This window comes from Mustela lutreola, chromosome X, assembly GCF_030435805.1.
Source record: "Mustela lutreola isolate mMusLut2 chromosome X, mMusLut2.pri, whole genome shotgun sequence".
NCBI lineage: Eukaryota > Metazoa > Chordata > Mammalia > Carnivora > Mustelidae > Mustela > Mustela lutreola.
The window spans coordinates 102,185,302-102,198,946 of record NC_081308.1 but is presented as its reverse complement, the minus strand read 5'-3'; the positions used below and the strand labels follow the sequence as shown (position 1 = coordinate 102,198,946).

At 52.1% G+C, this 13,645-nt stretch overlaps 1 protein-coding gene across 6 annotated transcripts in view; it reads right to left on the bottom strand.

The window, feature by feature from the left end:
* LONRF3 (LON peptidase N-terminal domain and ring finger 3) overlaps positions 1-13,645 on the bottom strand; it is a 38,873-nt gene that overhangs the window by 22,967 nt on the left and 2,261 nt on the right. For 2 of the 6 annotated variants that reach the window (XM_059157269.1, XM_059157270.1), the window contains exons 2-6: positions 11,775-11,893; positions 8,145-8,267; positions 3,866-4,021; positions 1,480-1,744; positions 682-775 (exon numbers count right to left, since the gene is read on the bottom strand). In XM_059157269.1, coding sequence (XP_059013252.1) covers positions 682-775; positions 1,480-1,744; positions 3,866-4,021; positions 8,145-8,267; positions 11,775-11,893 — 757 coding nt within the window. The remainder of the gene's footprint in view (positions 1-681; positions 776-1,479; positions 1,745-3,865; positions 4,022-8,144; positions 8,268-11,774; positions 11,894-13,645) is intronic. The other 4 variants (XM_059157271.1, XM_059157272.1, XM_059157273.1 and 1 more) reach the window with 2 other exon arrangements.

Here is a 13,645-nt window from a genome sequence, read left to right as displayed (position 1 = left end):
TTTCACACAGCCCGAGCTTGTACCAGCTTCCTTTTTTCCCGAGGCGGGTGGGCAGGTGTGTGGATAATTCGCTTCCCCACTGGGAATAAAAGGGATGCCTGGCCAAGTGATATTGTTCTGCTACTGTTCAAAACGAAAACCAGTCAGGCCCTCCATTTGGCTTCCAAAGAACAGGCCTATGGCATTGACATTAGCCCTTGAGCTTTGGGATCTTGATCTAGTAGGCGAGACTGGTTCTAGGGTCATGAACTCAAATATCTACAAGGTACCAGGAAAATAATGCAAATATGAGACACAGGCAATTGAGAGAGAGGGGAACCATGGCCAACTAGAGAGTGTCTCTCCTCTCTCTAAACATTCACATTTAACAACAACCCCCTCCACCCAAAAAAAATCCCATGAAGGCCAAACCAAAGACATTCAGAGTGTGGCCCTGAGTGTGAGCTCTGAGGAGACCATTTCCTTCCCACTCTTTAGGTATCTCCAAGTCAGGAGTGTAGGGAATATAACCTGTAAGCAAGGGACACAAGCTAGCCCACGTGACCAACAACAGCGTGATTTTCATTCTGTTAGAACCATGCTTTTCCGTGCTAACCAACCGAACATAGGTCACTAGCCCAAAGGTCCGGACTCCCCAGAAGAAGCAGCCTCGGGCAATAAGTGATAGCCCCCATCACATACCTCATACACAGGGCGCATTCAAGGTCAGACGCATCCACAAAAGATGGCAGTGGAGCACTGACAGCAGCCTCGGCCCCCTGCTCAGCCAGAGGATCTGTGATTTAGAAAGCAGTAAGTCAGAGATGGACCAACCTTACTTTCACAGACAGCACTTCTGAGGCAAGAGAACCCCATGGGTGTTTCAGCTTGCTGCTCTCAACCTGCCTCCCAGAGGGTAGATGCAGTGGCCACCCGAGCCACCGGGAGTGGGATACCCGGAAAGAGGCTTCGGGAGGCTTCCGGCAGCCCCACAGGAAGAAAAATGTGAGTCCTGAGCCAGGTCTTCAAGGCTGATACTGAATCCCAGCCCTGGCAGCCTGTCTTGGAAAGACATGAGGCTGCGGCTGCTGCTTCTGATGCCTACCACTGGGCACCCAGCTGGGAGGTAGGAGGGCAAGGCCTGGTCACACCACCCCGTGCCTCCATTCCTAGAATGGAGACGAGGGTAGGGGCAGGTGGGCCTGGGAAGAGGCGACACCACCAAGGGCGTGAGGTGTCAGTAGTCGATACGGGCCCTGACCTTATGCCTTGGCTTTTCCTTATTATTAGTGAACCCCAAAAGTGTGCTAACAACCATGTGGGCTCTTTCAAAGGCCTCACGGCACCCCGAGGTGGCACAGCTCGGTGCCAGAGCTGGGCCACACGCCCAGAGTCGGCAGAGCCCGCCGAGCCCCCCATGGAGGCTAAGTGACCGGTAGATGCCTGTGAGTCCCGGCCCTGCCCCCTCCAAGCCCCTTTCTCCCTGGGGAGAGTCAGTACCTGGCTTCAAGGCTTTCGCAGGCACCTCTGGATCTCGTGTTTCAATTTGACAATGCTTCCTTTTCTTTTCGTGGCATTTGCCAGCCTTGGTGGAGGCAGCTTCTGCAGAGGCCGCGTCCCCCTTCTCCGCCTTGTCTCCTGCCTGGCCTTTCTGGTCGCCTTGCTTCCCCTCCCCCTCTACTTTAACTGGGTTTGCCAGGCTGCTGCGGTCTCCCCCCGCCGCTGCTTCCTCCTGACTAGAACAGCGTGGGAGCTCCGGGTTGTCCTGGACGGAGAAAGAGCCGAATGTCAGTATCACCTTAGGACCAGCATCATCCTCTGACACTGCTACCGACTGGGGACAGAGAGAAAACTACGGAGCCCTGATCACTGAGTAGACACACAGCTTAATTGGGGTGGGGGGGCAGTCAGAAGACATACTTCCTACTTCCGACCACCAGCATCGGCAAAGAAGGCATGCCGGGCCTGGGTGAAACGGAAGAACTTCCCTAGGCAAGGATAGAAAAGCGCGTAGAGGACAGACACCTTGGGCTGTGGTGAAGGGAACAGATAGAGAGTGGGGCACCTTCCCCTCTCCTGGGCAAATCTTTCCCCAGTTACCACCTGAGGGAAACCAAGGCACGCAGTGAGCGTGGATCCTATCCCCCCATCTCCTGCCGCTCTCTCTGCCACTTCAGGCTATCTGAGAGCCCCACCTCCAAAAGGACTTTCGCTAAGGCTTTGGCACAGGTGTGTTCACAGGCCTGTGGAGTTCCCTTGGGTTCCAGAGCTCTGCGTTATACCGGTCAAAAGAACTCCGTGTCATACTAGCCAAAAAACAAACTACTCTTTTGACTAGATTTTGAGTGAGATGTCTGAAAAAGAGACAAGTCACTTGGCAAAACGACCAATAATGTCTCTAGTCTTTTCAAGACTTTTTGTCCAGGAGAGGGCATTTGAAAATGGATCTAGAAATAAATCCAGTGACAAGGTGCTTGCAGATTTATCTGGCAAACCCTGAACTCTGCTCTAAATCCATAGTCTGCAAGTCCCCAAATGCTCATGTTGTTTTCTTTCCCTTCAACCCCTAGCCCCTCCAAATGGTAGACAGATGGAAAATGGGGAGTGTGTAGTCGGGAGAGAACGGTGAGATGAGAAGAAAAAGGATATGGGTTTTCTCAGTCTCTAACCTGGGGAGATCAGGGGACCTGCAGCCCCAGAGCGGTGTGGCACCCTCCACTTCCTCTATGCCGCATCCACATGGGGGTACACTGCTTTGCAATGCAAAGTTTATGTGGAAGCCCAATTCCCCTTTCCCCACAACTGGCTCTCCCTGGAAAGCCAGGGGTGCTATTTTCCCTCACTTCTGATTGAGCTAAAGTGAGAAGTCACTCCAGGCACTTCTTCAGGCAACTATGAGCGTTCTCAGTCATCTACTGATGATCTCAAACATTACTGAAATGCACTAGGTGTTCTCTGACTTCTGAAGATACTCGGTTCGGCCCCGTTTTTTGTTCTTGTTTTCTTAAGAAAAGCACGCCTGCATTTTATTCCTTTTTAAGAGCAGGGAGAGAAGCAGGGAAAAATATAAGTTTCCTGCCTGTCAGAGAACCCAAGAAGCCCTGGAGATCACAGGGCTTCCACACAGGGGAAGAACACACGGCAAGGATTGGTGCGTGCAGGGAGACCATTGCCTCAAGGTGCCTGGGTTTTCAGGGCTAAATTCTGTCTTCAAGTCTGGACTTCTGAGCCCCAGCTTCTGCCCACTTACTCTCTGCTGAGAAAGCCAGGGCCTAGAGCCCATTCCTCCGTGGTTCTGTTTTCTTGTTCCCAAAGATGGGCACAAATACCCATCTCCCTCCCAGGGACTTAACTCTTCCCAAATTGCTTCCCTCTTCCCAGCTGCCACTATGTCCTGGAAGTCTACTGATGTGTAAGACTCCGTGGGGGAATATAAAATTACCTCTACTTGGGGATCAAATGGGGCTGTCTTTGCACAGGGAACTCAGCTGGTGCTCAAAGACCAGCAGCTTGAACAAACAAAAAAAGCAGGAAAGGAGGGGTTGTTAGGCCTCTTCCCAGGCTCCACCCCTAAGTTGATAAAGCCGCCTGGATTGAATGGTTCCAGGGGAAGCGGGCCTACTCCTACTCCTTTTTTTTCTGTCAAATCTCTCAGCTGGATCTGATCAAGAACTGAAAAATGAAGGTAATAAACCAAACCCCCCTGGGACCATGCCTGAAATCCGGTTTTATCTGTAAGAAATAACCTTCTAGCAAAGAACACAACCACTAGTGAATCCATTTCTTCCTTCTCAGGAACCGAAGGAGAGGTAGGGCTCACTCCCACGTTTGCCCACACAACAGCCAAACGAAGCATCGCGAGCGAGCTGGGTGAGTTGAGTTTTACCTGTGACAACTTTGGTAGATTATGACTGGTGCCTTCAGTAGCCATTGATTCTACGTGTTCCTTTAATCTAGGGTGAGGTGCCAACAACTTCAGGATATCGGGAAAATGTTCCTGAGAGTCCCCCGGGACTGATGGTGAAAAGAAACTAAGGAGAAGCTGTGACATAAAACAGAAGACTTCACTGCTTAAGTTTCTACAGGTGCTTGGGTGGTGGGGGTGGGGGAGGGGGAGGCAGGGGCAGGGGACACAGCTCGCAGGGTGAAACTCCAGGGAAGCAGCCTGGAACCAGAGACCCCAACGTACCAGGGCAGGGGGCCTCAGTTTGGCGTGCGCCCGAGCTACCTGGGGAGCTAATGAACACCCCAGGTTCCAAGTTCCCACGCCTGGCTCCCCCAGGTCTGAAGTGTGGCCCTAGAATCTGGATCTCAAAATGGCATCACAGATGACTTTGTCATCCTAGCCAAGTTAAGAGCCATCACTCCCATGCTACCATTCCGTAGAAATAGCTGCAGTGGGAATTCAAGACCTATCTAGGAGGAAAGACACAGAGAGGTGAAGGCAGGAGGCAAACAACATGGCGGGGACCTGCAGTCACGTCCATAGCAGCCCCGTGGGTAGAAGCCTACACACATCCTCTAGGTTCCTCCATGTCTTCCCCCTACCAGCCCATTCTGCCTCCTCCTCCTCGGACCAACCTCCTTGGACCTTTAATCCCTTCCACAGTGAAGTGGTGGGAAGAGCAGAACCCAGCCTCTCCTCCCCCATTCTGGCCTTCACTCCTGGGTAACTTCAGGTACTGGAGGCGCGCAGGCTCCTGTCTGGGGCAGGTTTCCCTTGTGGTTGGAGAAGGTGGGGAGCAGGGGAGGTGGCAGGTGAAGACACAGAAGACCCAGTAGGGTCTGGGAGTCAAGGATATGTGTTCTCGTGCAGGCTTCCCCACGAGCTGCCCACATCCTTGCTTCAATTCTCCCCTGTGCCAGCACGGGTTACAGACAGACGCGTGGACATACTGTATGTAACACAAAACACAAGAAAGCAGCTCACTTGGCTTCCAGCACACATGGAAGTGTTTACCATTGCGCAGCCGCTGCGGTGTCTGGAGACCCACTAAAGGGCGCTCCACGCCCTTGCTCAGGGGAACAGGCTATGAACTGATCAAGGGAGGCTGACAGAGACTCCGACCAAACTCTGTCCTGTTTCATTTGTCCCCTTGCTGGCCCCTAGCAGTGCCTTCACAAGGCTCTTTGAGATGTTAGCACTTTCCACAGAGCCAAAGCCTGCTCAGTGTCCAGCGCCAGCTCCAGTGCCTCAGCTCGGGCCCCCCGATGTCACTGGTCCATTCGAGTTCTCTGCTGCACCATAACGGAGCACCTTACACTGCTCGGTCTTGCCTGAGTCTCAGATCGTGCCACACACCTGAGTCTTTCTCCTTAACCAGGTGCCCAGCTTCTGGAGGCCCATGACCATGTCCAGTACATACTCATCACCCCGGATGGAACTGAACTGAGACACTTATCCATCCCAGGGCCCAGGCAGAGGCCAAGCGTTCAAGTCCCAAATCCTCAGACAGATCGCAGTTTCCTTCCAGCTCTGGGAAACCCACTTCCCAGGTGGAAGTTGTTGCTAAAGGAGTGAGGCGAGGAGGTACTCACAGTGCCCCGGGGCCACAAATGCCAGCTTTCAGAGGCCCCTCCTCCCCAGGAACCAGAGCTGGCCTTCCAAAGCCCCCCTGAGGGGCCCAAAGGACCAACCACTTCTGAAGTAGTGTCCCTAGGATTCTCACCCAAGGAGCACGGGGCTTGCTTGCCGGGAGGAGCACCGGCTGATGTATGCAAGTGTTGAGTCACTGTGTTGTACACCTGGAACTGATGTAACAGTGTGTGTTAACTAACCGGAACTGAGAGAAGAACTTTTGAAAAGAGAGCATGGTGCTTTTCAGTGGCAGCCGCACAGCATCCCAAGGGACACGGTTAAAAGGGCAGAGCATGGACGGGGGTGGGAAGGGGGCAGAGGGGAGAAATTGAAGGAGACAAGGCAGAAACAGCAACAGCACTTCGCTTCTTCCCTTCACTACCTAAGACTGCATTCTAGACCTTCCCAGAGGCTTTGGGAAACAAAAGTTGGGGTCAACACTGAGTGAGAATAATCATTCCACACGAAAGAAAGTCATTTCCACTTCAGTGTCAGCCTTAGAAAGACCTGAATGGGTCAAGAAGGGGAAAGAGAGAATCCGAGGTAAAAACAAACACTAAAAAGAAACCTAGGCCTGGGAGTGCCTAAGGGAGCCGATTCCTGCTGAGTGAACCTGGACCACCTTTGTCAAATCTTCAACCCTGAAACTGGAACAGGACAGTAAGTAAGAAAGGCCGAGGGCCCTCGGGGTTCGTATACGGCTGCCATGGCCTCATCACAGTCAGTGGAAATTCGCCTCTAAATTCTCCGCCCCGCTTCAGAACTCCAGGACACTCATCATGGGCATATGTGCCCTTGTGTTGTCTGGCATTTTTAGTGCACTGTATGACACATGCGGGGCTGGAGGGTCCTTGAGGACCGAGACGGTGGCTTATGCCTCTTTGGGTCTCCAGAGCTTAGCATGGCCCTTGCCCCTATCCCGTCAGGCGGTTGAGGAAGTGACACTAGCAGGTCTACAAAAGTGGCTGGCAAGAGAGGTCGACCCAGCTGACGACACCAGAGCCTCTCAGGCCAAGTAGGAAATGGAAATGGATGAACAGGAGTAGAGAGACCACTCGCCCCTGGATCTGACCCCTGCCTCTGCTGGCCTTTGCACGCTCTGCCCCCAAAGTCAAGATTCTTCTAACCAACCTTTGGCCATCCCCCGCCCCCAGAACCGGATGGTGCCACTGCTGCTCTCCACCCCACCCCCTCAGCGAGCATCAAGCCCCCTGGCATGTCCTCCTGGGACGAAAGAATGGTGGAATGGCTAAGAAGGCAGACCCTGGAAGCAGATGGAGTTGGGTTTACATGCCTTTTCAGCAATCACCAGCTACATGATCTCAGGAAGTCATCAAACCTCAGCTTCCTCATCTATCTCCTCGGTAACGTGGGGGATAAGTAACCGCAGCTACCCTCATAGGAATGCTGTGGGGGTCAAATTACATCCTCCACAGAAAGCCCTAGCATAGTGCCTGGTACACTGGAAATGCTGGATAAATGTTAGGTGGTGTTATTATTATTATTATTATTTTTATTTACACCATGGACCACACTTAAGATTCACAGCCTGGAGCAATTCTTGGCCACCAGTACTCCTCTCAAGGACACCCTGTCCACTTTTAAACCAGGTCAAAGCAACCTTCCAGAGAAGAAATCTGTGCAAGGTGCAACCTCCAGAGCTTGGCTTCTCCTAGTTCACTGATGATGCTAAAGATTCCTTTCTGGAACCTTCAGAAAGCAATCCTTCTCTTGCTCCCTTTCTTTACCCACGGCTCTGCCAAACCTCGCTGGGACAGAGGCACTTGAGACAGGTGGTGGACCAGGGGGAGGAGCACAAGGAGGGCAGAGGCCACCACTGACTCTCAGCATCCGACTTCCGGGCCAGTTAGCCCCACCGTGAAAGCACACTGTGGAACAGAAAGCACTGCGCTCCCAGAGCTGGGGACACTTGAGCCCTTCAGGAGGGTTAATGTTTCGTGAATTAACAAAACGAAACAAAACCACCACATTCTCCGGGGATTCAAGAGTTGGAATGACGGCTTGGATTATATCGTCATGGTCCCTGACTTACATTCGTGAGACAGTGTGTGTTCTATTTCTAGTGAAGACTGAAGGCTGGAGTTCTGCATATAGCAGGGGAGATGGTGACCAGCATCCATTCCTGGCGAGGAGCTCACCCGGTGGGGCGGGTGAAGCTGTGACTCAGCCAAAGCAAAGTTGTACAACTCTGGGAAGCCCCGCAGCCCTGACCTCTCTCCATCAACAGCCAGATCCTCCTCAGTGAGCCGCCACCCCCATGTTAACTTGTCTGGTTTGCTTTGGGTGGTTTTCCTACTCACAACCCAGACCCAGACTAGAAGAAGCAAGAGTATTCCTCGGAGGCTCCTCCAAAAATGCGGGAACGGCTCCATCGGATTGCACATGCCAAGAGGATGGTGTTTCTAGGCAATTGGCTCTTGTGTCTCCTTCCTGCCCCCTTAACCAAGGGAGCCACCCACTCAGGGCCCTAAATGCCAGGGACGGCAGTTCCCTCACTTCCCTCTTTGGAGAAGACAGAGAAGTGGGAGCCCACTGGGCAGCTGGACCTGACATCATCTCAACTCACCCTCTGGGCTTCAGATCTTGCTCTTTTGTTCTTTCCATCCAGGGACACACAATACAGAAACTCCCTTAGTGCTTCCTCCACCTTGCCTAAGGTGGCTAAGGCTTGTGCTTTTCTGAAGTGTGCCTGGAAGAAAACATTAACATTCAATCTTGTTCTTATTCACCTACCGACTTATTGACCCTAGCCGAACACTTAATGAGCAGTCATTACTGTGTGAAGGGTTTTAGAAGGACTGCCTTTCTACCGTCCTATCATGTAGGCAAAAGTTCTGAAGCCCATTTTACAGATGAAACCGAGACCCAGAAAAGTGACTTGCCCAAAGGTAGTACAGCTAGTAAATTGTGGACTCAGGGTTTAAGTCTGGGACTGGCTGATACCAAAGTCCAGTTTCTTAACAACTGTGCCAAATGACCTCCCGCTGCCCCACTGTTGTAGTGGGGGCACTGCCAAACATAGCAAGAACCCTCATTTAAGCACGTACTAGTCCAGCTTCCAGAACCCACCCAGAAAGGCCTTTCTATTAACTAGTCTGTCAAGCAAAGACCTAGTCCGCATTACTGGCGGAATGATCGCCTATACTTGCTGATCATTTTTCAGAAGAGGCCCAAGGAAAGGACATGACCTCCCCAAGACCTCAAGGTATAATTAGTGGCAAAGCTGGAACTAGAACTGGGGTGTAGGACCCCCAGAATGCTCTTCCCCGCAAAGCTGATTTCCCTTCAGAGGGCCAACCAGAGACTGAGCAAATGCTTTCCCTCCTGTGGGCTCAGCTCACTTCTGTTCCCTTCCCACACCTTTAAAAAGTATAAAGAAGATTTGAGGGCACCTGGGTGGTTCAGTTGGTTAAGCATCTGACTCTTGGATTCGGCTCAGGTCCTGATCTCCTGGCTTGTGAGATCTAGCCCTGCATCAGGCTCCCCACTTGGTGGGAGTCTGCTAGAACATTCTCTCCCTCTGCCCCTTCCCCCCACCTTGCATGTGCGCTCTCTCTCTCTCTCTCTCTCTCTCTCTCCCTCTAATAAATAGACAAATATTAAAAAAAAAAAAGTATAAAGAAGTTTTAAGGCTCTCAGAGGTCTCTGCCCAACTGTCTCAGCAGAGAAAGTCTTGAGGTAGCAGAAGAGCATCCTGGGGAAGAGGGAGGAGCAAAAAAAGACGTGGAAAGATGGCAACATTCTCTCCATGCCTTGGGACAGGTGGCCGTTGCAACTTGGCTGGGAGGGCGTTGCTCTTGAGTCATCTAGGGTGCCCTTCGGGGGCTTGCTCCCCACTCTCTTGCCTCTATGGCTGACCCTGAGTCTAACTTAGAGAAGAAAACGATCCAGGTTGCTCCTGCTGGGCACTCCCAGCTTCCCCTCCTAACATGCTTCTACAGACCCTGGGGTGGTGTCCTCTGGCTCTGGCCTGGCTACAGGCTCCATAGGCAGGGATCTGCCTTCTTGAGCTGTGGCCTCTGCTCCAAACCTCTTGAGGTCCTCTCCTATGCCCCCCACCCTCTTCCTGGAGCCTAATCTTGGCTGATACCTGGGTATGATGATACAATGATGGCTTCCTTCGTTGCTCCTCCCAGCACCATTTACCAGGGGTCCTCTGGAGAAAGGCTTGTATGACATTTCAGGACAGCTAGAGGGGATAAGTGTTGGGAGACCAGAGAGGCCTCTAGGACCCCTCCAATCATACCAAATAGCAGCCCACATATTCCACTTGCTTGGGACAACCAGCCCACCCACTGAGAGCTGTGGCACCTGCAGGAGAAGTTATAATACCACCGCACCTGGCTGGACTGGCTGGACTAGGGCTGCAGGAGGTGTACCTCGCCCCTAGGGGCATTGTACACAGAAATGATGAGAAGTATGCAAATTGGGGTATGGGCTGGTTTTGAATCATATGGATCAGTTCAAATCTTCTCTCAACCCTCAAGACAATACCATTTGTTCTCTGCACTGCCTCTCCGTTTACCCCAGCAATTTAGGGAAATGAAACTCCTGTTTACAACTTTCACCAACTCTGATTTCACTGGGGAAGTCACTTTTCCCATTTCATCTTAAATGGTCCGCTACTCCTTAGCCCTGCTTCCCACTGCACCATGAAGGCTCCCACCCTTAGGCCCTAGGTTTAGGGTGGGAGCAGAAGAAGCTGCAAGGGAAGTCTTACCCCCAGGCAGCTTCCTGACCTGCACAGCTATAAAGCAGATATGTTCTCACTGAAGCTCCTTTGGGTCAGACACTGGTGACTTTTAGTAAACCGTAAATCTGTCCCTTGGGAAGGAGCACATACCACTCCGCCATAACCCATGAAAACCTTCTCATCAAAGTACATAAGAGCTTCCCTCTGACACTAATGGCTCAGCACGCAGGTCCACAAATGCTTTATCTGAGGTTCCCAGTTCCAGAAGCAGTCTGATAGTCCAAAGTTTCACAAGCTCGGCATCAGAAGTTATTGGGTGGCAAATATATATGATATAGAATATGTCATAGTCTCCATCTCATTTAGTGTGAATTTTCATGTAAGGTACGGCAGAAATATTAGTGTGTATGATTGTGGGATGTTGTCCAGATCTCCCGGAGGGTGCCACCTAGTATGTGGTCTTTCTGAAATCAGAAATATTCTGGACCCTGAACACTTCTGGCCCCATGGAATTCAGATAAGGATCACAGATCGGAACCTGGGTAAGGTGGGTTTCTGAGGTGGCATCCTGGGGGCTGTGTAGAGAGAACATTACACCAAGACCCAGCAAACGGCAGAGCTCCCAGAATGGCCTCTCGATCACGCTCACCTGTGACCCTCACACCACATTCCCCAGGAGGCAACTGGGGAGAGAGCAAGAGCAGTGCTTTGCAACCCAGGACCCTTGGGGTCCAGAAAGTGAAGCGACTTCCCCATGGCAATTTAACTTGCAAGTAGTAGAGCCCAGGCTCAAACCTAATCTCCTAAACAAAATATGGATACGTGGCTAAGGGCCAGTCCTGAGGCCAGAGATACAGAAAGTGACACTTTGCTTCCTAGCATCCTGAGAGGTGTCTAGCCTTTCTCCAACCACCCTTCGTGTGACCTAGATGTTTGGGGATACCAGCAGGCTGATTATATGAAAGACTCGGAATAACACAACCAGCCAGCAATACTTCTCTCACATTCCTCTTTCTACTGTCTCTGAAAATGACAGACCATATAATGCTATGTGCCAGGCATTGTTCTAGGCATCCTACATATATTAGCTCACGTAATCCTCACGAAGGAGCCTGTTAAGTAGGTGCTTTAAATACCCCCCCTCATTTTATAGATGAGGAGATGTGGCACAGAGTGGTTAAGTAATTTGCCCAGGGCCACACAGCTGGTGGAAGGAGCAGAGCTGGGGCATAAACACAGGCGGTTTGACTGCCAAGTTCATGTGCGAAGAGTCACAAAGCCTAAGCTGCTCAGCAGGCCATCAGGTGAAGAAGTAAAGTGGGGAAGAATCCAGTTCCCTTGCAGACCTCTGAGTCACCCTTCGCCAAGGGATCCCCAGCTCCTTAGCAGAGCCTTTTCCCTGCTCTGTTTGAGCTCTAGTGCCCCAAACCCTCAAGAAGGCAGCTGTTCCTGCCAATTCCCATCTATAGCACAGCCCATTCCCAGCCTTCCCATTCCACTCACCTTGAAACCCAGTGGGCGGAGCTTACATGCTATTTCTGCATCATGCAGCGCGTCCTCATGAGACTCCAAGGTGAAATAAATTTGAGACCGGTTGCTATAAAGCAAGTGGTCATTTGGAGCTGCCAGAATGAGGAAAGAAAGAAAAAAAAAAAGCTCTCATTAGTGGTCCCAGGGCAAAAACTAAGTCCTCTACTGAGAAAGGGTCTTGAGCAAATGGCAAGTTATCTAGGATTTTTCTACTGGGGATCCAAAGGGTTAGGCTCCATTTCCAGCCCTGATGTTGCCCTGCCACACTACCCCCTGCTTCCCAGCCACTCTGGGTCTGAGCTTTCCCAACTATACAGAAATAATTTTTTAAGTATGTTTACTTCCATTTATTTATTTATTTATTTTGACAGAGAGAGGAGGAGCAGTGGGAGAGGGAGAGAGAGAATCCCAAGCAGGCTCCACACTCAGGTCTCCATCTTATAACCCTGATATCATGACCTGAGCTGAAATCAGGAGTCAGATGTTTAACCAACTGAGCCATCCAGGCACCCCATAAAGAAGTGATTTTTGCTTCTTTCTCAAGTGGTTCTTTAGTGGGCCTGTGGGGTCAGCGATGCATTAGCCGCTCTGACATGGGGCAACCCTGGCCCCCTCATCGCGACTATGCATGGCTACCCACGGGCAGCCTGGCTTCTGAGGGAGGTATCACCCATGAGGAAATGGGCCAGGGAGGAGAGAAAGGGAGGTGGCCAGATGTGACCCCCCAGGCTGCCCACCAGGAAGACAAGTCCAGGTTAGTCTACTCATGACATTAGCAACACCTGTCTACCAAGCCCAGTGCCTATGACGTTCTCTGAATGCACTTGCAAGGCTTTGTCCTCTCATTAGATGGCCAAATGTGAGTGAACCTGAACAAGGCTGCTGGGAATGAAGTGAGCTTGGCTCTCACTAACACTTTGAATCGCTAGATGCCAGGGCTGGACAGGCCTTTAGAGATCGCCTGATTCAACCAACCCATTCTTCAGATGAGGAAAATCAAGCCCAGGGAGCAGAAGGCATCTGCTCCGAATCATACAGCCTGCCGGTCAGACCTTGGAAGCGTTGAAGTTGGGGCGGGGGACATGTTCCTTTTTCTGAAAGGTGTGCACTATGCAGAATAATAAGGGGACAATGGCCATCTTTCAGCGCAGAGATACTCACCTACTGGGGAGGCCCCTTACCTCTTAAAAAGGTAAGGCTGTCACGATTGTTTTCACCCTGATGGCTCAGATTAACAGAGGTGAAGGAAGAAACTCCCAGTGGAAAAGCGGTGGCAGCAACAAAGGGGGAGGAAGACAGTGGGGAGGGGCTTTCCTGGCCCTTGAGGTATGGCTAAAAAGAATGGAACCTCCCTTGGAGATCTGGGTTTAAGTGACCTCCATTGTCTCCAGGTTGCCCCGCTCCTGCCCAGGGACTGGGCTCCAACAAAGTTCGCGAGATTTTTCCCCAGGGCCATGCAGAGGACTTCCTTGGGTCCCCATTACCCGCTGTCCAGACATTAGCAGAGTTTAGAGTGTATGCCATCCCTTTTGATCGGCGGCACTCGCCAGCCCCGTGCCGGCTCCCACCGCGCCTTGCCTGCGCACAGGACGTGCGGGGGGGGGGGGGGAGGTGTATTACCTCGCCTGGCAACCTTGCACCACCAGCCCGCGCTCCTCCCCCTCCCCTACTACCTGTTGCAAATTCGGGCAGCGAGTCAACACGTGGAGCCTCAAGCCCTCCCCCGCCTCCACCCGTCGGAGTTGGGCTCAGGGCGCCCTGGGATCTCCAGAGCCCAGTCTGCCCGGCCCTGCCGCCTCCTCCCCGGCTCGCTTCGCCGGACGCCGCGCCCCGCCCCGGCCGAG